The 23,808-nt window shown below is 47.1% G+C and overlaps 1 protein-coding gene across 6 annotated transcripts; it reads left to right on the top strand.

Annotated features, from left to right (window-relative positions):
• Positions 1 to 23,672, top strand: B9D2 (B9 domain containing 2). 6 transcript variants are annotated; one of them, XM_077292495.1, is made up of 4 exons: positions 1 to 20; positions 22,660 to 22,749; positions 22,895 to 23,020; positions 23,280 to 23,672. In XM_077292495.1, exons 2-4 carry the CDS (start codon positions 22,662 to 22,664, stop codon positions 23,591 to 23,593), a joined length of 528 nt encoding a protein of 175 aa, XP_077148610.1. In that variant the 5' UTR covers positions 1 to 20; positions 22,660 to 22,661; the 3' UTR covers positions 23,594 to 23,672. The 6 variants fall into 6 exon arrangements, with proteins under 6 accessions (XP_077148610.1, XP_077148607.1, XP_077148612.1 ...); XM_077292492.1 differs by lacking the exon at positions 1 to 20 and adding an exon at positions 21,254 to 21,365; XM_077292497.1 differs by lacking the exon at positions 1 to 20 and adding an exon at positions 21,290 to 21,439.
• The last annotated feature ends 136 nt before the right edge of the window (positions 23,673 to 23,808 follow it).

Below are 23,808 nucleotides of genomic sequence, written 5' to 3'. Positions count from 1 at the left end.
AACCAACAGCAAATATGCAGGTAATGTAAACATAATGCTTCTATATATCCAGGACCAGAAGACACCTCAGCCTGGGACAATTCAAGTATGGTTATTGAAACAGTGCTCCCTAATCATGTGTACCTCTAGATGCCATGTATCAGAGGACTATACAATAGCAGGATGGAAGGTTTCCTGTCAAATGTACAATATTTGTACACACCCAGTGTAGCGCTGGCGTCTCTGCCTCCTGCCCCTTTCTCCATCAGAGACGCCAGCGTGCTCACCACCGTGGCTCCTGTCCTGCTTTTCTCCTCCTCACGGGTCCTCACAGGTCTGCAGCCGCCTATGGTTCACTCACAGAGCGCAGGTCCCCAGCACAGTGCTTAGGGCACAAACGCGCACACTCTCTTAAAGGGGCTTCGTGCATTCTCCTAGAGTGTTCCCAGCCAATTGCTGGCGGACACTTACTATTTAAGGCATCTCCTCCAGCATGGAGGTGCCTGTGCAACGTTGTAAGTTTGTTTCCTAAAACACTCTTGTTCTCAGGTTCCAGTGCTCGTACTTGCCTGTCTACCAGCCGTGCAGCTCATCTGTTTATCAACCGGTCCAAGTTCGAATCTGTCAGTTCTCTTCTGTTCATCAGCCGATCCAATTCCACACCTGACAGTGCTCCTCTGTTCATCAGCTGGTCCAAGTCCGCACCTGCTAGGGCTCTTGTGTTCATCAGCCAGTCCAGTCTGCAACTGCCACGCTTATCTCTACATCAGCTATCCAGTCAGAATCCATGGTTCCCGTGTTATTTCAGTGCCTGCCTGCATCTTCTGTACCTTCCTTCGTGCCGTCCCAGCTCCCTGTCCCTATGGGGTCAGCTGCCATCTTCCCAAGTTCACTTCTGGAGTTACACCTGATCCACCTCTTTAGTCCTTCTTCAGATCACAGAATCATCAGCCGCTGTGTGGCCAAGGTCGAATTCGGTGAGGCACGTATTCACGCTCTTCCAGGCTTTCCTTGGTCCACGGCACAGTGCTTTCACCATGCAGCCCGTTACACCCAGCTGTGCTTTATATGCACCACTTGTAGTTGTCAGTGTCCTACATGGGGTCATACCTACTCCGACTAAAGGGAGACACAATAAAGGGAAGGATGGAGAGTGAAGTAGTGAAAAAATGAGACAAGTAAGGGAGAGGGAGTAAGAAGTGAGATGAAAGAAGCAGTGCAAGAGAGAAGTGGTGTAAAAGAAGTTGAGTAAGGGAGGAAAAAGTAGTGTAAGAGAGAAGAAGTAGTGCAAAAGAAATAGTGTAAAGGAGAGAAAAGTGGAGCAAAAGAAGTAATTTAAGGGAGGAAGAAGTAGTGTAAGAGAAGAGGAGTGAAAAAGAAGTAGTGTAAGAGAGCAAAAAAGTAGTGAGAATGAAGAAGTGCTAAAGAAGTAGTGTAAGGAAAAAACAAGTGGTGCAAAAGAAGTAGTGTAAGGGAGGAAGAAGTGGTGTATGACAGAAGTAGTGCAAGTGAGAGAGGGGTACTGACAGGAAGGGAAAAGTGCTGCAAGAGAGGGAATACCAGTAAAGGGGAAAGGGGAATGGTGTAAGTGGATTGCCCCCCAAGGGCCGTGGGGTACTTGGTACCGGGTCCTTCGGTTCACAGGGGGATGTCACAGTGGCTGACCCGGTCCATGGCCCTGGGATGTAAAAGGGAAAGGTCCTTAAAGGGATAAAGTTTATGTTCGTGACACCACCTGTGGTATTCGGTCAGGGTGACCAACGCTGCTTTAAGGGGTCCGCTGGGGTGATGTTATGGCAGCTAGATGGTATACCTTCCCACTGGTGAAGTATGTCCCCAGGGCTTCCCAGTATGTAGATGGTGCTATGGTGAATGGCGCGATGAAGAACGAGGACACAAGGTTGCAGTCTCTTTACCTTTACTGAAGACTTCAGCATCCACAGTCCAGGGCACCAGATCACAGGGCAGGCAGAGTCCGGCCAGTTTGGGGGCAAGTCCAGAGTTCCCTTGTCCAGGTGGAAATCAGTAGCTTTCCCTTGCGCTGCGGAGGTGTAGTCCCTTACTGCCTCTGGCTTCACATAAGGGTCTCACAGATGCGATGTTTCGCTCTCTCTGTCCCCCGTATAGGATAGGACAAAACCCGTATGACTGGTGACTTGAGCCTGTTTATAGGGTCTCTTAGATAACCCGGCTCTGTAGGTGTCACCGTGCCTCCTGGGTGTAGGTGCGGACAGGTAACCTGCAATTAGCTGTCCTGCTGGTCTCTGAAATAAGGCGAAGAGGTCCTTACTCCCTCGGTGTTCCGGCTACCGGGATTTTGCGCCTCAGAAGGTCCCCTTCTGGTATCCTCTCCTTTGCTTCGACTCCCTTCACGCTCGCTACAACACAATTCTGCCTTTCAGTGTCTTTTTCTGGGAGCTGCAGCTCTGAGGGCATGCACAGCTCCGTTGACCTTCTGTCCTCCTCAGATTCCAGTCTGGAACTAACTGAGCTGAGCTCAGCCAGCAACTAACTTCTGTCTGGAACTGACTAACTTTCCCTACAGACTACCAGTTATATATATGTGGGGAGTGACCTAATAAATAGGAGCAGGAGCTCCCCCTGGTGGCCTGGAGTGTGAATGTGTGTTGCATGTTTGTAATACCTGGATGCAGTTATCCTTCTTTGCCTCCAAACGTAGCATCACTCTCCCCAAGAGGAAAGCAATACCACTGCGACGACCAGGACCCTGGGGCGCCGCATAAGGAAGGGAAAAATAGTGGTGGGAAAAGTAAGGTAGGGAGAATTAGTGCATTAGAGCAAGAAATACCATAACGTACATAGTGAGATGAAGGAAAAAGTGCAATAGAGAGACTTTGTGCATTGGGGGTGGAAATAATGGGAGGAAAAAAGTTGTTTAAGAATGAGTGTAGTAGTGCGAGATAAGATGTAGTGTAAGGGGGAAGAAGTAGTGTGAGGGAAGAAGTAGTGGTGCAAGAGAAAGGATTAGGGTAATGGAGGAGGAGATTATTGCTAGGGATGTCAAAATAGTGGGAAAATGGAAGAAGCAGTGTGAGGGAGTGAAGGACAGAGCTATTGTAGTAGTCCTCGGGTGGTAGAAATAGTGGGAAGAAAGGAGAAGTAGTGAGTGACGCATACGTAGTAGGATGCAGTAGTAGGGCTTCTAGTGCTGGAGAGGTAGAAGTAGTGCTAAAGATGTTTTATGATGAACCTCTGTGCCTTCTACATGCCTTAAAAAGAAGTAGTGGAAAGGAGAGAGAAGTGATGCCAAGGAGGGAGAACTGATATGAAGGAGTGAATGGTAAGAAGTGCTATGCAGGCAGAGATAGTAAGAATTGTGAAGTAGTGGTGCTAGGGAGGGGGCAGTAAGTGTATGAAGGAGGCAGACAGTGAGATGATGCGGCTACTGTAAAGACATGTGCTATTCTGCTAGTTGGCCGTGCAATACCCCTTGGACATCGGCCTCCAACATGCTGGGATACTACAACTCCCTGTATGACATGACAGCTTGCATCTGTTAGAGCGTACTGTGCAACAATGGTTATAATGTTCGGTACGGCGAGATACTAAATCGTCCATTAAAAGTCTAAAGCGATAGGTGAGGTGGCATGAGAGGTTGGCAGGGCTGCTAAAACTACACGGCAGAAACTCAATACATGGTACGGTAGGTGAATTCTAATAGGAGTAACTTTCACTTGTGCTCATCCATGCAGATGAAAACAATGTTGGGAATAGTAATCAGCAAGAAGACTCTCCAAAGACGAAATTCTTACACATTAATATTGCACATGTCACATTAACCTAGAAATAGTGTGGGTGTATGTGAGGGGGAGGTGTGAGGACGAGCAGTATGTAGAGATAGCACGAGTATACTGCTTTGTGCGCCACAGGCAGACTTATAAAGTCACTGTGACCTCAGATGATGCCTGTAACCACAATGCACGAAGGGGCAATGGCTACATTGAAGACCTGCCTCAAATATTAGAGATAAAGGTTGCTAAGAAGGGGGAGCTGGATGCAGATTCAGCATTATAAGGCAGCACTACAGCTAGGGCCGCAGGGCAACTTTGGCCGTATGACATCAAAGTATGCAATCACAATCATCGGGGTTTTCAGGCTGGGAAACCAAATTAAATGGAACTGTTATGGGGCTTTGTGGTCAACCCTGCCCTCTGGGATCTGTTAGTGTAAAGTGTAAATGATCCAAGGTCATCAAAAATTCGGTGGCATCAAAAAAGATCTACACAACTTAATTTTTATTAGATAAATGTAAAAGTTGAGTAGCTTTACAAGAGACAAACATTGACACACATACAGAAATAATACACCCTGGTGGCCCTAGGTAACCCTAAATTCTGAGTCTACGTTGCAGCGGAGGTTGACACCCTATGTAATGCAACAGTGGGCCCCCGCTCATCAACGATTGTCCCTGAAAAACCCTACCAATCCCTTTTCTTGGGTAGAGGAACAATCACAAAAAATATCATTATAAGCTAGCCCAGGGTGTATGACAATCTATTCCTCTCTAATTGATAGCAGAGCATCTATACATCAGGGCTTCTGATGAACCATCGTTTGGGAAACGCATCAAGGAACAGCATTCCTTGAACATCCAGCGTGAGAATCTATACATTGGACCTCCTGATGAACCATCCTTGGAGAAACGCATCAAGGAACAGAATTCCTTGAATATCCAGCATGAGAATATATACATTGGGCCTCCTGATTAACCACCCTTGGGAAAACCACCTATGGGATAAGTAAACCTCTGTTGTTACCACCATATACAAGGCACATGCACTTTAGATCTTATGTAAAAAGACTCTCGTGCTCACAGTCACAGTTATATACGGTATTTACAGTCATCGAGCAGCGTGGGCGCCAGTTGTCACATTACATATGTTGTCAACCTAAGCTGCAAGATAGACACAGAAATTAGGGCTACCTATGGCCTACAGGGTGTATTATTTCTTCAGGGATCTGTTACTATCAATTATATGGGCACTGTAGCGGTACTGTGGTGAGCCCTGTCCTTGAAGATCTGTTAGTGGCATAGTTATAGGGCACTCTGGCTGAACACTTATGGGGGCACTATGTCCTGTCCTGGAGGATCTGTGACTGGCAGTTATTGGGCACTGTGGCTGAATAGTTATGGAATCTCTGTGGCTAAGGCTGTCCTTAAGGATCTATGACTGGCATAGGTATGGGGGGCACTGTAGCTGAAAGTTATGATGGCATTATAACTGGCCCTGTCATGGAGGACCTGTGGCTTGCACAGTTAGGAGGCACTGTGGCTGACCCTTACCTGGAGAATCTATAACTTCAGGGATCTGTGACTGGCATCTATAGGGGCACTGTGGCTGAACCATTATGACAGTACTATGGTGAGCCCTGTCTTTAAAAATCTGTTACTGCCACAGTTATGGGGCACTGTGGCTGAACAGTTATGTCCTAGAGGATCAGTCAATGGCATAGTTATGGGGCGCTAAATAGTTATGAACGTACTATTTCTGGCACAGTCCTGGAAGATCTCTGACTTGCACTGTTATGAGGCACTGTGGCTGAACAGTCATGGGGATTTCTGTGGCCGACTGTTCTTGGGGGATCTGTGACTGGCATAGGCATGGGGGCACTGTAGCTGAATAAATATGATGGCACTATGGCTGAACCTCTCTGGGGATCTGTGGCTTGCACAGCTATGGGGCACTGTGGCTGAACAGTTATGGCGGTACTATGATGAGGCCTGTCCTTAAAAAGATGTTACTGGTACAGCTATAGGGCACTCTGGCTGAATAGTTATGGGGGCACTGTGTCCGGTCCTAAAGGATCTGTGAATGGCACAGTTATAGGGAGCTGTGGCTAAATAGTTATGAAGACACTGTGTCTGGCACTGCCCTGGAGGATCTCTAACACAGTTATGAGGCACTGTGGCTGAACAGTTATGGGGGTCTCTGTGGCCAAGACTCTCCTTGGGGGATCTGTGACTGACACAGATATGGGGGTACCATAGCTGAACAGGTATGATGACACTATGGCTGGCCCTGTCCTGGGGATCTGTGGCTGTCACAGTTATGGGGCACTGTGGTTGAACAGTTATAGGGGCACTATTAGAGCTCACCAGAATAAAGGGCAAAATGCAAATGAATATCAGTTAGAAACTTGAGACCAGAAGCACTATGCATGTAGCCCATTTAAAGAAGCAGTAATCCGCTGACATCCTTTTCCAAAAAGTGGCCCCATAGCCTGTTACCGGTGAGAATTCTACTCTACATTTACTGCTGTCTGTTACATGTGAGACACCAGCATAGAGGTATGCAGCATGAATACTTGGGAATATTTACGCAAGCCAGTTTTGGGACAAGGCTGCTAGGTGAATCACGATCACATACAGCATAATACTCCAGGACACCCCAGGAACGCAGGCCTATACATGGCGCTAGTTTATTAGTTTGTGTCCCTGGTTTTGCCGTATAGTCTCTGTGGAGACATGGGGGTCAGTGGGTGCTTTCGTCTGCTGGCGTGGCTGTATTTAGAAAGACTGCATGGACCAGGGCTCATACCACTGAACGCCCACTCTCTTTCCCCGTAGGCAGAACACTACTCAGACAACACAGGGTGAGGGTAAAACAGTGTGGCAATAATTTATTGAACCACCAACACACAATAGCATACAGAACAGTCCCAGCAAATACCCAAGATGGTGCAAATTACAGAGTCTCACCCTTCCACTGACTCACCGGTATTAGAGCTGCTTCCAGTGCCGCATACCCCTACCAGTGGCTCCCCACTTTTGACGGACCCTCACAGCGAGGTGGTAACAACAAGCTTAGGAAGCTAACCGAGAGCATGAGGTATGTAGCCAGGTGACCCGATTGTCCCAACATAAGATTCTTCAAGACGTCTCTGGGGTTTCAGTGATGGTCAATAAAGCAGTCATGTGTCCTTCCAACCAGGTCCATAGTCCCCTAAGCTGATATCATGAAGAGTCACACTGACCAGAAGTCTCTTCATATAGTTCTCAACTGGCTTTCAACCAGAGAGACACCAATGAGGCCAACCTGCATTGTTCAATTATGTACGCTATTTGCATAGCTTTCCCTCCTCTGTTTGGGAAGGCCAAGAAACTGGCTGGCATAAACAAGGTAAGTAATCAGCATATCAGCGCAGATCATTGTTCAGTGGCCATGCATTACTGTTTTACCATGATAACAGAAGAGAAACTGTAGGAGACAGTAGTGTAGCTAACTGGGGGGGGGGGTCGCCCAGGGCCCCGCGCTCTGAGGAGGCACACCCGAAGCTACGCTACTGTAACTGTATCGGCACATTCAGTTACATTCTGTGGTACAGCAGGGAGAATCGATCTCCCTGCTCTGCCGCCCAGCTGCTATGGGGCCCCTGAGCAGGTGGGGGGGCCCCGGTGCCAGCAGTGGGCCCCCTGCCCGTCATTGGAAGGTCAGCTGCACCGGCATTTAGCCGATACAGCTGATCGCATTGATGGGAGAAGGAGCGCTACGCTCCTCCCATCATCCCCCTCTCAGTGTCTGACATCACCGACAGACACTGAGAGGGGCGCGATGATGTCACTAGCCGGTGCCCGCTGTCAGGAGATGAGCGGGAGCAGTGAGCTGCGGAGGAAGAGAGGTGAGTATTTATTTATTTTTTATGGGTGCTGCCTTATACTACAGGGTCTGCCTATAGGGGTGCTGCCTTATACTACAGGATCTGCCTATGGGGGTGCTGCCTTATATTACAGGGTCTGCCTATAGGGGTGCTGCCTTATATTACAGGATCTGCCTATAGGGGTGCTGCCTTATACTACAGGGTCTGCCTATAGGGGTGCTGCCTTATATTACAGGGTCTGCCTATAGGGGTGTGTTGTGTATCCGCTTTTTGGGCTCCCCTGGTGGTTGCTGGTGGTACTGGTGGCTTGTTTGCACCTTGCTTCTTCTGTTCACCTGCTTCCATCAGTGTTTGGGAGTTTCCTATTTAGCCTTGCTCTCCAGTCATTTCCTTGCCGGTCATCATTGTAACCAGAGCCTTCGGTTGCATGTTCCTGCTACTAGTCTGCTGATCAGCTAAGTGGACTTTGTCCTTTTGTTTTGTACCTTTTGTCCAGTTTGCAGTTTTTGTAATTCTCTGTAGCTGGAAGCTCTTGCGGGCTGAAATTGCCACTCCTGTGTCATGAGTTGACACAGGAGTCTTAAAGTAATTTCAGGATGGTTTTTGAAAGGGTTTTCAGTTGACCGTGAAGTCCTCTTTTGTATCCTTCTGCTATCTAGTAAGTGGACCTCTCTTTGCTAAATCTACTTTCATACTGTGTATGTCTTTTCCTCTTAATTCACCGTTATTACATGTGGGGGGCTGCTATCATCTTTTGGGGTATTTCCCTAGAGGTAAGCCAGGTCTGTTTCTTCCTCTACCAGGCGTAGTTAGTCCTCCGGCTGGCGCGTGGCATATAGGAAGCCGTAGGTATGCTCCCTGGCTACTGTTAGTTGTGTGGTAGATTTAGCTCACGGTCAACTCGAGTTTCCATCACCCGAGAGCTCGTTCGTTACTTATGTGTTTTTTACGTTCCCTTGCCATTGGGAACCATGACAGTATGACCGGCCACAAAGTGTTAATTGTTTGGGCTGAAGCAGGAGAAAAAGAAGTGTTGAAGGGAAATTTTTTTTTTTTCTTTCCCTCAGAGTTTTGCTGCCTAGCCCTTAATTGCTGTCTAGCTGCTTCTTATCTCCTCTTAACCCTTGAATGGCTCTGACCTTAGCTGTTTAACATGTATGTCCAGAGTTTGGCTGCAGGTTTAAATAATCTTGCTACAAAGGTTCAAAATTTACAAGATTTTGTTATACATGCTCCTATTTCTGAACCTAAAATCCCTACACCAGAGGTGTTTTCCGGAGATAGATCTCGGTTTTTGAATTTCAAATATAATTGTAAATTATTCCTTTCTCTCAGACCTCACTCCTCAGGAGATCCTGTCCAGCAGGTTAAGATTGTAATCTCTTTGCTGCGAGGTGACCCTCAAAATTGGGCATTTTCATTGGCACCAGGGGATCCTGCGTTGCTCAATGTGGATGCGTTTTTCCTGGCTTTAGGGTTGCTTTATGAGGAACCTAATTTGGAGATTCAAGCTGAAAAAGCTTTGATAGCCCTATCTCAAGGGCAAGATGAAGCGGAGATATACTGCCAAAAATTTCGTAGGTGGTCTGTGCTTACTCAGTGGAATGAGTGCGCCTTAGCGGCAAATTTCAGAGAGGGCCTTTCTGATGCCGTTAAAGATGTTATGGTCGGGTTCCCTGCGCCTACAGGTCTGAATGAGTCCGTGACAATGGCAATTCAGATTGATCGGCGTTTGCGGGAGCGCAAACCCGTGCACCATTTGGCGGTATCTTCTGAAGAGACGCCAGAGAAAATGCAATGTGACAGAGTTATGTCCAGAAGCGAGCGGCAGAATTATAGGCGTAAAAATGGGTTATGCTTCTATTGTGGTGATTCTGCTCATGTTATATCGGCATGCTCTAAGCGTACTAGGAAGGTTGACAAGTCCATTTCAATTGGCACTTTACAGTCCAAATTTATTTTGTCTGTAACCTTGATTTGTTCATTATCAGTTATTACCGTGGATGCCTATGTGGACTCGGGCGCCGCTCTGAGTCTTATGGACTGGTCCTTTGCCAGGCGCTGTGGGTTTGATTTAGAGCCTCTGGAAGTCCCTATACCTCTGAAGGGTATTGATTCTACACCTTTGGCTTGTAATAAACCACAGTTCTGGACGCAAGTGACTATGCGTATGACTCCAGACCATCAGGAGGTGATTCGCTTCCTTGTGTTGTACAATTTACATGATGTTTTGGTGCTTGGATTACCATGGTTACAGTCTCATAACCCAGTCCTTGACTGGAAGGCTATGTCTGTGTTAAGCTGGGGATGTCGGGGGGCTCATGGGGACACTCCTATGGTGTCCATTTCGTCATCTATTCCATCTGAGATTCCGGCATTTTTGTCTGATTATCGTGATATTTTTGAAGAGCCTAAGATTGGTTCACTCCCTCCTCACAGGGATTGTGATTGCGCCATAGATCTGATTCCTGGCAGTAAATTTCCAAAGGGTCGTTTGTTTAACCTATCTGTACCTGAACATGCTGCTATGCGCGAGTATATTAAGGAGTCCCTGGAAAAGGGACATATTCGTCCTTCTTCATCACCTTTAGGAGCCGGTTTTTTCTTTGTCTCTAAAAAGGATGGCTCTCTGAGGCCTTGTATTGATTATCGTCTCCTGAATAAAATTACAGTCAAATATCAGTATCCGTTGCCTTTGCTGACTGATTTGTTTGCTCGCATAAGGGGGGCTAAGTGGTTCTCTAAGATTGATCTTCGTGGGGCGTATAATTTGGTGCGAATTAAGCAGGGGGATGAGTGGAAGACCGCATTTAATACGCCTGAGGGCCATTTTGAGTATTTGGTAATGCCTTTCGGCCTTTCTAATGCACCTTCTGTCTTTCAGTCCTTAATGCATGATATTTTCCGGGAATATTTGGATAAATTTATGATTGTGTACTTGGATGATATTTTGATTTTTTCTGATGACTGGGAGTCTCATGTTCAGCAGGTCAGGAGGGTTTTTCAGGTTTTGCGGGAGAATTCTTTGTGTGTAAAGGGTTCAAAGTGTGTTTTTGGGGTTCAGAAAATTTCATTTTTGGGGTATATTTTTTCCCCTTCTTCTATTGAGATGGACCCTGTCAAGGTTCGGGCTATTTACGACTGGACGCAGCCTACTTCTCTGAAGAGTCTCCAGAAATTCTTGGGCTTTGCTAATTTTTATCGTCGATTTATAGCTGGTTTTTCTGGCGTTGCTAAACCTCTGACGGATTTGACTAAAAAGGGTGCTGATGTTGCCAATTGGTCCCCTGCTGCCGTGGAGGCCTTTCGGGAGCTTAAGCGCCGCTTTTTGTCTGCCCCTGTGTTGCGCCAGCCTGATGTTTCTCTTCCCTTTCAGGTTGAGGTCGATGCTTCCGAGATCGGAGCGGGGGCGGTTTTGTCGCAGAAAAGTTCCGACTGCTCAGTGATGAGACCTTGTGCGTTCTTTTCGCGAAAATTTTCGGCCGCCGAGCGAAACTATGATGTTGGTAATCGGGAGCTTTTGGCCATGAAGTGGGCATTTGAGGAGTGGCGTCATTGGCTTGAGGGTGCCAGACATCAGGTGGTAGTTTTGACTGATCACAAGAATTTAATTTATTTGGAGTCTGCCAGGCGCCTGAATCCTAGACAGGCACGTTGGTCGTTGTTCTTTTCCCGGTTTAATTTTGTGGTCTCGTACTTACCGGGTTCTAGGAATGTGAAAGCAGATGCTCTTTCTAGGAGTTTTGAGCCTGACTCTCCTGGGAATTCTGAACCTGCTGGTGTCCTTAAGGATGGAGTGGTTTTGTCTGCTGTCTCTCCAGATTTGCGACGTGCTTTGCAAGAATTTCAGGCGGATAGACCTGATCGTTGTCCGTCTGGTAGACTGTTTGTTCCTGACGAGTGGACCACTAGAGTCATCTCGGAAGTTCATTCTTCTACTCTGGCAGGTCATCCGGGAATTTTTGGCACCAGAGATTTGGTGGCTAGATCCTTCTGGTGGCCTTCCCTGTCTCGAGATGTGCGTGTTTTTGTGCAGTCTTGCGATGTGTGTGCTCGGGCCAAGCCTTGTTGTTCTAGGGCTAGTGGGTTGTTGTTGCCCTTGCCTATTCCGAAGAGGCCTTGGACGCACATCTCTATGGACTTTATCTCGGATCTCCCTGTTTCTCAGAAGATGTCTGTCATCTGGGTGGTGTGTGACCGTTTTTCTAAAATGGTTCATTTGGTGCCATTGCCTAAGTTGCCTTCCTCATCTGAGTTGGTCCCTCTGTTTTTTCAAAATGTGGTTCGCTTGCATGGTATTCCGGAAAACATCGTTTCTGACAGGGGTACCCAGTTCGTGTCTAGATTTTGGCGGGCAGTCTGTGCCAGGTTGGGCATTGATTTGTCCTTTTCGTCTGCATTCCATCCTCAGACCAATGGCCAGACGGAGCGAACTAATCAAACTTTGGAGACTTATTTGAGGTGTTTTGTGTCTGCGGATCAGGATGATTGGGTTGCCTTTCTGCCGTTGGCGGAGTTTGCTCTTAATAATCGGGCTAGTTCTGCCACTTTGGTTTCTCCTTTCTTTTGCAATTCAGGGTTTCATCCGCGTTTTTCATCTGGTCAGGTTGAATCTTCGGATTGTCCTGGAGTGGATGCGGTGGTGGATCGGTTGCATCGGATTTGGGGACAAGTGGTGGATAATTTGGAATTGTCCCAGGAGAGGACTCAGCAGTTTGCTAACCGTCGTCGTCGTGTTGGTCCCCACCTTCGCGTTGGGGACTTGGTGTGGTTGTCTTCCCGTTTTGTCCCTATGAGAGTTTCTTCTCCCAAATTTAAGCCTCAGTTCATCGGTCCTTATAGGATTTTGGAGATTCTTAACCCTGTTTCCTTTCGTTTGGACCTCCCGGCATCTTTCGCTATCCATAATGTGTTCCATCGGTCGTTGTTGCGGAGATATGAGGTACCGGTGGTTCCTTCTACTGAACCTCCTGCTCCTGTGCTGGTGGAGGGTGAATTGGAGTACGTCGTGGAGAAGATCTTGGACTCCCGTATTTCCAGACGGAGACTTCAATATCTGGTTAAATGGAAAGGCTATGGTCAGGAAGATAATTCTTGGGTAACTGCCTCTGATGTTCATGCCTCGGATTTGGTTCGTGCCTTTCATAGGGCTCATCCAGATCGCCCTGGCGGTTCTTGTGAGGGTTCGGTGCCCCCTCCTTAAGGTGAGGGTACTGTTGTGTATCCGCTTTTTGGGCTCCCCTGGTGGTTGCTGGTGGTACTGGTGGCTTTTTTGCACCTTGCTTCTTCTGTTCACCTGCTTCCATCAGTGTTTGGGAGTTTCCTATTTAGCCTTGCTCTCCAGTCATTTCCTTGCCGGTCATCATTGTAACCAGAGCCTTCGGTTGCATGTTCCTGCTACTAGTCTGCTGATCAGCTAAGTGGACTTTGTCCTTTTGTTTTGTACCTTTTGTCCAGTTTGCAGTTTTTGTAATTCTCTGTAGCTGGAAGCTCTTGCGGGCTGAAATTGCCACTCCTGTGTCATGAGTTGACACAGGAGTCTTAAAGTAATTTCAGGATGGTTTTTGAAAGGGTTTTCAGTTGACCGTGAAGTCCTCTTTTGTATCCTTCTGCTATCTAGTAAGTGGACCTCTCTTTGCTAAATCTACTTTCATACTGTGTATGTCTTTTCCTCTTAATTCACCGTTATTACATGTGGGGGGCTGCTATCATCTTTTGGGGTATTTCCCTAGAGGTAAGCCAGGTCTGTTTCTTCCTCTACCAGGCGTAGTTAGTCCTCCGGCTGGCGCGTGGCATATAGGAAGCCGTAGGTATGCTCCCTGGCTACTGTTAGTTGTGTGGTAGATTTAGCTCACGGTCAACTCGAGTTTCCATCACCCGAGAGCTCGTTCGTTACTTATGTGTTTTTTACGTTCCCTTGCCATTGGGAACCATGACAGGGGTGCTGCCTTATACCACAGGGTCTGCCTATAGGGGTGCTGTCTTGTATTACAGGGTCTGCCTATAGGGGTGCTGCCTTATATTACAGGGCCTGTCTACAGGGGTGCTGTCTTATACTACAGGGTCTGCCTATGGGGGGGGCTGTCTTATACTACAGGATCTGCCTATGGGGGTGCTGCCTTATACTACAGGGTCTGCCTATAGGGGTGCTGTCTTATACTACAGGATCTGCCTATGGGGGTGCTGCCTTATATTACAGGGTCCGCCTATAGGGGTGCCGCCTTAAATTACAGGGTCTGCCTATGCGGTGCTGCCTTATACTACAGGGTCTGCCTATAGGGGTGCTGTCTTATACTACAGGATCTGCCTATGGGGGTGCTGCCTTATATTACAGGGTCTGCCTATGGGGGTGCTGCTTTATACTACAGGGTCTGCCTATGGGGTGCTGCCTGATACTACAGAGTCTGCCTCTGGGTGCTGCCTTGTGCTATAGAGTCTGCCTATGGGTGCTGCCTTGTGCAATAGAGTCTGCCCATGGGGGATGCATTATACAGTATAGAGTTTGCCTATGGGGGCTGCCTTGTGTTATAGAGTCTGCCTATGGGAGGTGCATTATATGCATTATACAATATATAGTGGTCCTATGGGGAGTGCATTATACTACATTTAGGACTATCTGGTGCATTATACTATATGGAGGCTATCTAGGGGGCCATCATACATTGTGGAGATTACAGTGAGGGGGCCATTGTACAGTGTAGGGATTACAGTGAAGGGGCCATCATACAGTGTTGGAGCCATCAAACAGTTTGGAGGCTACTAAGGGGTCAGTATCCTGCGTGGGTGGTACTATACAGTGAGGGGGCATTATCCTGTGTATAAGGGAGCTGTACAGGGGGGAGAATCGGGACATTATTAAATGTAAAGTGGGCACTTATTGTTATAGGGGAACTCAGGTTACTGTTATTATCAAAGGGGCACACACAGGAAATTATTACTTTCTAGGGGGCAAAATATGGGCACTGTTTTCTAGGGCACTTGCACCCGGCATTACTATATTATAGAGGGGTGCTTTAGAACTTAGAGGGCACAGAGAACCGCACAGTAGGTGCAGTAATAGGGACACATACGGCAGCAGAGGCTCAGTATTGGGGTATCAGGGGCAGTAATAGGGACACATACGGCAGCAGCGGCTCAGTATTGGGGTATCAGGGGCACTAATAGGGACACATACGGCAGCAGCGGCTCAGTATTGGGGTATCAGGGGCAGTAATAGGGACACATACGGCAGCAGCGGCTCAGTATTGGGGTATCAGGGGCAGTAATAGGGACACATACGGCAGCAGCGGCTCAGTATTGGGGTATCACGTGCAGTAATAGGGACACATACGGCAGCAGCGGCTCAGTATTGGGGTATCAGGGGCAGTAATAGGGACACATACGGCAGCAGCGGCTCAGTATTGGGGTATCAGGTGCAGTAATAGGGACACATATGGCAGCAACGGCTCAGTATTGGGGTATCAGGTGACGTAATAGGGACACATACAGCAGCAGAGGCTCAGTATTGGGGTATCAGGGGCAGTAATAGGGACACATACGGCAGCAGAGGCTCAGTATTGGGGTATCAGGGGCAGTAATAGGGACACATACGGCAGCAGCGGCTCAGTATTGGGGTATCAGGGGCACTAACAGGGACACATACGGCAGCAGCGGCTCAGTATTGAGGTATCAGGGGCAGTAATAGGGACACATATGGCAGCAGCGGCTCAGTATTGGGGTATCAGGGGCAGAAATAGGGACACATACGGCAGCAGCGGCTCAGTATTGGGGTATCAGGGGCAGTAATAGGGACACATACGGCAGCAGCGGCTCAGTATTGGAGTATCAGGAGCAGTAATAGGGACACATACGGCAGCAGCGGCTCAGTATTGGGGTATCAGGTGCTGTAATAAGGACACATATGGCAGCAGCGGCTCAGTGTTGCGGTATCAGGGGCAGTAATAGGGACACATACGGCAGCAGCGGCTCAGTATTGGGGTATCAGGGGCAGTAATAGGGACACATACGGCAGCAGCGGCTCAGTATTGGGATATCAGGTGCAGTAATAGGGACACATACGGCAGCAGCGGCTCAGTATTGGGGTATCAGGTGCAGTAATAGGGACACATACGGCAGCAGTGGCTCAGTATTGGGGTAACAGGGGCAGTAATAGGGACACATATGGCAGCAGCGGCTCAGTATTGGGGTATCAGGAGCAGTAATAGGGACACATACGGCAGCAGCGGCTCAGTATTGGGGTAACAGGTGCAGTGATAGGGACACATTTGGCAGCAGCGGCTCAGTATTGGGATATCAGCAGGATGAGGAGTTTGTGCAGGTTGGGAATATATGGTGATGGGGCTGGAATGGGAGAAGTGAAATGTGTCTTTGTTGTATTCTCTGCAGACGAGTTGTAGCTGGAAGAAGTTGTCATGTCTTTCTGGGCCAGATGGAAAAGACAAGAAAAGTGAACGATTCCATCAGAGAACGTCAGCGGTAAGTCATTATCTGTAACTGTGCAGTGATCTCTTATATGTTCTGTAGGACTGGTATCTACCACTGACCATATGGCGGTAATGTCCATGTTGGTCGTTATATAGAGATTATTTTCAGTAACAGTGCGCTCATCTGCTGAGGTTCTCCTCCACTATTAGGGTGCGTCACCCAATTGTAATCAAGGTTACCTGGTTAGGGGCCCACTCAGACGCTTCGCCCCCCCCCCGGACCAAAACCCTAGCTACGCCTCTGGTAGGAGATAATATGTTAGAGGTAAATATTTGTCCTACAAGAAGAGTCAATAATTCAGAGAATGGTTTATGATGCTGAGCCTACTCAATTTACGTTTGGCATAATTAAGAAGAAATTACAATCTCTAAACAGCGGATCATAATATCGCTTGGTTTGAAGCCTCGCTTCATTTTTAGGCAACACAATGGTGACCCCTGCAGGACAAGAGAGGGTTGTGAGCTGAAAATTGTATTCTCTTTTTTGCCTGACACTATGTAGAAGGGTAAGGGTGTAAGATGAAAACCCCTCATTGTAGCTTCAATGTGTGATTAGTTATCCCCATTGCCCCCTTGTCCAGGAAGCTAAGGTATGGTGCGCTGTAAGGTGGAGTTCTCCCTACTCCTGCCTACAACATGGGGGGAACAAAAAAAAAGACGGGACTTTTGATTGGAGAATTAAAAAGACACAGTTATCAAAAGTGTCTAAGAGCCATGCTGCCTTTGTCACCCATGACAACCAATCACAGAACTGCTTTCATTTTTTAAACTGCTTTGGTACAATGAAAGCTGTGCTGTGATTGGTTGCTAAGGGAGCGAAGATACATGATAAATAAGGCCTAGTGGGCCTGTTACTCATTACTGAGGTTTGTTGTGAGACGGATCAGTGACAGCTCTGTAGCTTCTGTTATAAATGGAAGTAATAAAGGAGACAGAAATAGACACTTAAAGGGGCTGTCCACTACTTTTGCAGCAGATATTTTGCAGCATGATTTGGATTTGTTGATATCAGGATTTGTCACGGATTTTACTCTCTGAAATGAAATTTTGGCCACTGCAAATTGCAACAAAGAAATGTCCTGTGAGAACGCAACCAATGGACACGTTCTCATGTTTTTAAGTGTTTCTGCACTTAAAAATGCATTTAAAAAAACCCTAAATTTCACCAGCACTAGTGATGGGCAGATGCATGGATGTTCGGGTCCGTCGGGTTCGGCCAAACTTTACAAAAATGAACAGCACCCGAATTTGAAAGCGGATCCCATGCGAATGAATGGGGAACCTGAACATCCGGCTTTTCCCACGCTGCCATCTGTCTGACAGCACTATAAACACTGGCTCTGATCGGAGTTAACCTTATACGTTACTGCAAGTCACAATGCTGTGGTTCCCATGCTGACAGATGACAGCATGTGAGCCAGCAGCTGTGACCTGACTGGCAGTGAAAAGGTTACCGCCGGTCAGGCGTCGGCTGATGAGTACTACTCTTATCAGCATACACCTGGTCTCGCTGATAGCCCCCCATTTTTGATAACCAGCCAAGCTACAGCATACAGCTGAAGGCTGGTATTCTCAGACTGGGAAGGGGCCATGGATACTGGCCCTCCTCAGCCTAAAAATAGCAGCCCGCAGCCGTCCCAGAAAAGGCACATCCATTAGATGCGCCAATTCTCGCTCTTTGCCCGGCTCTTCCTACTTTTCCTGGTGCGTTGGCAAGTGGGGTAACATTTTTGGGGTTGATGTCAGCTGTGTTATGTCTGCTGACACCAAGGCCAGGGGTTTTAATGGAGAAGCAGCTATAAGACACCCCCATTACTAACCCCTGAAAAGTAAGAAAGACACACACAGAAAAAGTCCTTTAATTGAACAAAACACTCCCCAACTCTCTTTTACTCAGTTATTAATGTAAAAAAAAAATAAATCAAATTTACACTCATCTCTCTGCCTATAATCCATAATGCTGAAGCCTCACGACAATCCCCAATTCTACTACATCTGGTAGCATTGCTGAGTGGTGACAAATGTTAATGCTCAGCCTGGCAACTCGTCTGCGTGACCGACGGTAACCTTTAATGACTTCACGGCCGGTCACACGCAGAGGCACGTTCTCACGCAGGGCTATGCAGGAACATTTGTCACTGCTCAGCAGTGCAACTAGATGTAGCAGAGTTGGGGACTGTTGTGGGACATCAGCATTAGGGATTATCGCCAGACAGGTGAGTATAATTTAGATTTTTTATTTTTCCATTAATAAATGGGTACAATAGGGTGAAGTAGTGTTTTATTCAATTAAACAACCTTTTTCTGTGTGTGTCTTTACCCCTTTTTACTTACTGAGTTAGTAATGGGGTGTCAGATAGACACTTCTCCATTACTAACCCCTGCTCTTGATGTCATCTAACATTGCAAAGCTGACATTAACCCCAAAATGTTACGCCGCTTGCCACTGCATCAGGGAAAGGAAGAGCCAGGTAATGCTTCAGAATTGTCGCATCTGATATGCCATTTCTGGGGTGGCTGCTGCCGGCTGCTATTCTTAGGCTGGGGAGAGCCAAATATCCATGGGCCTTTCTAGCCTGAGAATACCAGCCCTCAGCTGTCCATTTTAGCTTGGCTGGTTATCAAAAGTGCAAGAATGGGGGAACCCCATGCTGTTTTTTTAAATTATGTATTTAAAGAATTTAAAAAATGGCGTGGGATCCCCCATATTTTTAATAACCAGCAGAGGCTATGCAGACAGCTGAGATATTAATAGGCTGGGAAGGGGCCATGGATATTGACCCCCTTCCAGACTAATAACATCAGCCTTCTGCCTCCTCAGAAATGGCGCATCCATTAGATGCTACAATTCTGGCTCTTAACATTGGCTCTTCCCACTTGCCATGGTGCATTGGCAAGTGGGGTAATAGTTTTCGGTTAATGTCAGCTGTTTTATGTCCGCTGACATCAAGCCCTGGGGTTAGTAATGGAGAGGTGCCTATCAGAGCAGCAGCATCTGTTTGGTGCCGTTCTGCGCTCCTCTAGTTCTGGCTGCTGGGAACTAAGGTGATGTCAGAACGTTATCTCAGAAAAAAAGAAGAAAGACACTACAGGAATATATGCACACCACCGCAATGTTTCAAATATAGAAAACCATATCCACTTTATTAGTACACAAAAACAATTAAAACACAATTAAAATAACCAATACAATTGTCCCCACTCTGAATGTATAGCATAATACCTCAATACATAACCCAGTATATAATAATACATACATATATACATGCGCAAATATAGAATATAGCATACATTACACCCTCAATGGCTCATGGGGCACCTAAAAAAGCTCCTATCCATATAGTCATACCCAAAAAGGAATCAATCCAATTAACTTATTTTATGGACCAGCCTGATTAGCGTCCTGTCCATGCTTTAAAACAGGAAAAACACTAATTAAAGCAACAAAAATGCACGAAACTAAGCAGATTGTGTATTTTGTGTGCAGAGAAAAAAATACATTTTTAAAAATCTGCATTTCTGCATGTGGAAGCATGGCCTAAGGCAATGTTCGCTGTCATGTTCCCAATGGCAGGGAATTAAACACATAACACGGGCAAAAACAGGACGAGCTCTAGGGTGATGGAACCTGAGCTGACCGCGATCCTGAACCTCAACACTCAACTAACAGCAGCCGGGGAACGTTCCTGGGGGGACTCTAGACGTCTCGCGCCAGCCGGAGATCTAGCTACCCCTATCAGAAGAATCACAGACCTATCTTGCCTCCAGAGAAATATTCCCACAGAAATAGCAGCCCCCCACATATAATGACGGTGAAATGAGAGGAAGGCACAAACGTAGTTATGAAAACAGATTCAGCAAAATGAGGCCCGCTTAAGCTAGATAGCAGAGGATACAAAAGGTGAACTGCGCGGTCAGCTTAAAACCCTTCAAAATACCATTCTGAAATTACTTGAACTCATGTGCCAACTCATGGTACATGAGTGATAATTTCAGCCCACTAGAGCAACCAGCAGCAGAGAATTACATATCTGCAAGCTGGACTAAAAACATGAAAGCAAACATGAAACAGGGAAATCCAGACTTAGCTTGTCTTGAAGGCCTAGGAGCAGGTAGCAAAGGTAACAGAGACACACTGATACATTGATAGCCGGCAAGGGAATGACAGGAAAGCCAGGTTAAATAGGAAACACCCAGCCTCTGATGGACAGGTGGAAACCAGAGACCGCAACCCGCCAAAGTCACCTAGTACCAGTTGTAACCACCAGAGGGAGCCCAAAAACAGAATCCACAACAGTTCGCATGTACTGTAAACACTATGTTTTTTTCCACTGCCTTTTTTGTACAGATTTTCTGCCGGTATCTGCCCCGAAATATTTAAATACAATCTGCTTTGTTTAGTGCATTATCAAGTGCAGAATTACAGGAAAAATATCACATAAAAAAACTAGACTGTATTAAAAATAAAAAATAGAAATCTATTGATATTGGTGGATCTTGTGTAAGTGTAGTGTCAGGGTAATCCTGCCTCTGCTGATAAGGAGCCTGCTGAAAACTCTTCGAAAAAGAACAGAGTCTAAAAAAATCCTCATTAGTCGCTGTGCAAGATACAAGATGACAAAGTTTGGTTTTTGAAATATAGATTGTGATATTAAAAAAAAAAAAACATTGCCCAATTTGACCAGTTTTATTTTGGCTCCTTAATTAATTTTACATAGATTAGATATTACTGAAATATTAATAAAATATATATATTTTATTTAATTGGGAATAAGGGCTGATATAAACTTTTATTTCAATATTTTATACATTTGTTTAAAACTATTTTTTTTACATATTTTTCTTAGTCTGCCTGGGTACAAAAAAAACAAGTCAGTCTAATGTTATGTGCATGAAAGATATATTAAACTAAGTATATGGTTCTCTGCGGTCCATAGAGCTAAAATGGTCTCAGTCTTCATGGGGTTAATACAGCTCGGTGGGTATAATATTATAGTTGTCTAACAATCATTAGTGAATGAGAAGAAATTATCTGCAGCTGTCACTACAAGCTGCTGCCCTCACCTCCTATTTGTCAGCTTTACCACTTCTGTTCGTATCAATAAAGATCATTGAAACTTGCCCTTAGTAATCATGGCTGCGCGTGTTTCAGCCGACAACATAATATAAGGGCAGCCTACATCGCAGGCGTCACTTCCGCTTCCTCTTTCTCGCGAAACAGGCGACCTCTCTTGTTGCCTAGCAACTGGCGAACTCTTTTTTTCAGCGGAGGGGCCGATTTCTGTGAGCGGGAGTGCGTCTCTCTGGGGGCTTTATGTGAGGAGGGAAATGTGCCGCGAGCTCTACAGAGGGGGAAGGTGGGCGTTACATGAGGGGTGAGAGAGGCTAGACTACAGAGTTATGTGAGCTTTAGCGGAGCTCAGGGTAGGGGCTGGCTGTTATTTGATGGCAGTGGGGTCAGGGGTCACAGTTGGGATATTTGGGAGAGGTATTGACACTTTTTGCAGCTATTTTTGTGCTGTTAGGTCTGGTGCAGAATTTGGGTCAGTGATGGAGACGTTCCTGTGATTCGGTCGTTCTGTGACATTTGCTCAATGGTTTGATTCTCTATGAGCTTTCTGTCCCCGCGGCTCAGTCGGTGACTTCTTTGTGTGATAGGAGTGATTTCATTAGACTTTTGTGGGATCTGGACCATTAAACATAATTTTGGACAGTTCTGTGTGTCACTTTCAGTGATATTTTGGTCACAAATTGAGACCGTGCGGCCGTCTCAGTGGCGTGTCTAGACTCTGGGGCTTTTTCAGAGGTGCGCTGAGACTGGGGCCGTTATGGGGGGGCACTGAGATGCTAGGGCCATCTCAGTGGCTCACCAAGACTCGGGGGCGTTTTGATGGTGCACTGAGACTCTGGGGCCATCAAGGAGGTGCATCGAGACTTTGGGGCCTTCTCAGTGACTAGCCGAGACTATGGGCTCGTCTCAGTTGTTCACCTAGACTCTGGGGCCATTTCCATGGTGCACTGAGGCTCTGGGGCAGTGTCAGAGGTGTGTCGTGGCGTGCCTAGACTCTGGAGCTGTTTCGCAGGCGCGCTGTGACTTTGGGCCTGTCTTAGAGGTGCGGAGAGACTCTGGGGCTGTCTTGGTGTCGTGCCTAGACTCTGGGCTTATCACAGTGGCGTGCCTAGAATCTGGGTCTGTTTTGCAGGCGCACTCTAACTTTGGGCCTGTCTTGGAGGTGCGGAAACACTCTGGGGCCGTCTTGGTGGCGCGGAGAGACTCTGGGGCCGTCTTGGTGGCGCGGAGAGACTCTGGGGCCGTCTTGGTGGCGCGGAGAGACTCTAGGGCCGTCTTGGTGGCGCGGAGAGACTCTGGGGCCGTCTTGGTGGCGCGGATACACTCTGGGGCCATTGCGTGCAGAAATTCCTGTGCCGCCTTGGAGGTTCTCCGAGGCTTTTGTAAGATCAGAGTTAGTTGGTGACACTTCTGTGGACTGCAGCTCTGTGGGCGCTGACAACATGGGGGTGTAATCTACATTGTTATAGAATATCTGAATTCTCACACAATTGTCTTTCTCCTCAGAGATGGCGGAGGTCCACATTATTGGGCAGATCCTCGGTGCCAGCGGCTTCCCACAGCACAGCTTGTTTTGTAAATGGGGGGTGCACACAGGTATGAGCCAATAATGATGTAATTGTATGTATATTTATTAAGGGCCAGTAAGGATATTTGCGCTGCCTCCTCCCATCCATGGTCGCTGTTGTAGCATCAGAACAGTACACTTACAGTCGGTTTGATTTCTGTGCGCCTCATATAGGGGGAGCCTGGAAGTTGCTTTCGGGGACCATGGAGGGTCAGACGCAGGTGGACAACCCCCAGAATGAAGACATGGCTTTCTGGTCACACCCTATTGACATACATTTTGCTACCAAAGGGTTGCAAGGTAAGTCAGTCGGTAAATCAAGGTGAGACATAACGATAAAGGGATTGTGATATAGATGACTAAGCCTTAGGATCGGTGGGGGTCCGATGCCTGGTGACGCAGCCACCAGAAGTACATACTGTACATTGTTGGGTACTGCAGCTCCGATCACTATGGAGAGTGTTCAGCTGCAGTGTCTTTCGGGAGTCGTGTGAAGCCTACCTGTCTTGGTTACATCCGAGCACTTCCATATTAAATGACACCCACCTCCCCTTCCCAGGTTGGCCTAAGCTACATCTTCAGGTTTGGCATCAGGACTCTTTTGGTCGGAATGAGTTGTACGGATACAGTTTCCTGCACGTCCCTTCTACTCCGGGAACGCACACATTGCTGAGCCCCGCATGGAGACCCTTGGGGACCTGGCAGGAGCAGATTTCGCAGATGTTCGTAGGGGGAGGACCACAGCTGAAATCCACGAACCTTATATATGGAGGAGCGGACCGGTACCGTCTACAAACCACAAGCATGGGGCAGGTACACCTGGAGCTCACTGTCATTCTCAGGAACTTTGATCGATTTGGGGTGGAATGCTAGTGCTAAGTTATCTAATGTATGTGTATATGTAACATACCAAATATAGCAGAGCCACATCAGGCAGATCCTGTATAAGATTCTTCAGCTACAGAGACCTCGAATTTTGTTCTCTGGTGTATGATCACCTTCTCAGTTCCTTACATACCTTTTTTGGCCCAAGGACCGCCCTTTCTGATTAAACTAATCTCAAGAGTGTACTTAAACGATAAGGGGTA

Source organism: Ranitomeya variabilis, chromosome 2 (genome assembly GCF_051348905.1).
Source record: "Ranitomeya variabilis isolate aRanVar5 chromosome 2, aRanVar5.hap1, whole genome shotgun sequence".
Taxonomy (NCBI): Eukaryota; Metazoa; Chordata; class Amphibia; order Anura; family Dendrobatidae; genus Ranitomeya; species Ranitomeya variabilis.
This window is presented reverse-complemented; position numbering and strand designations above follow the sequence as displayed.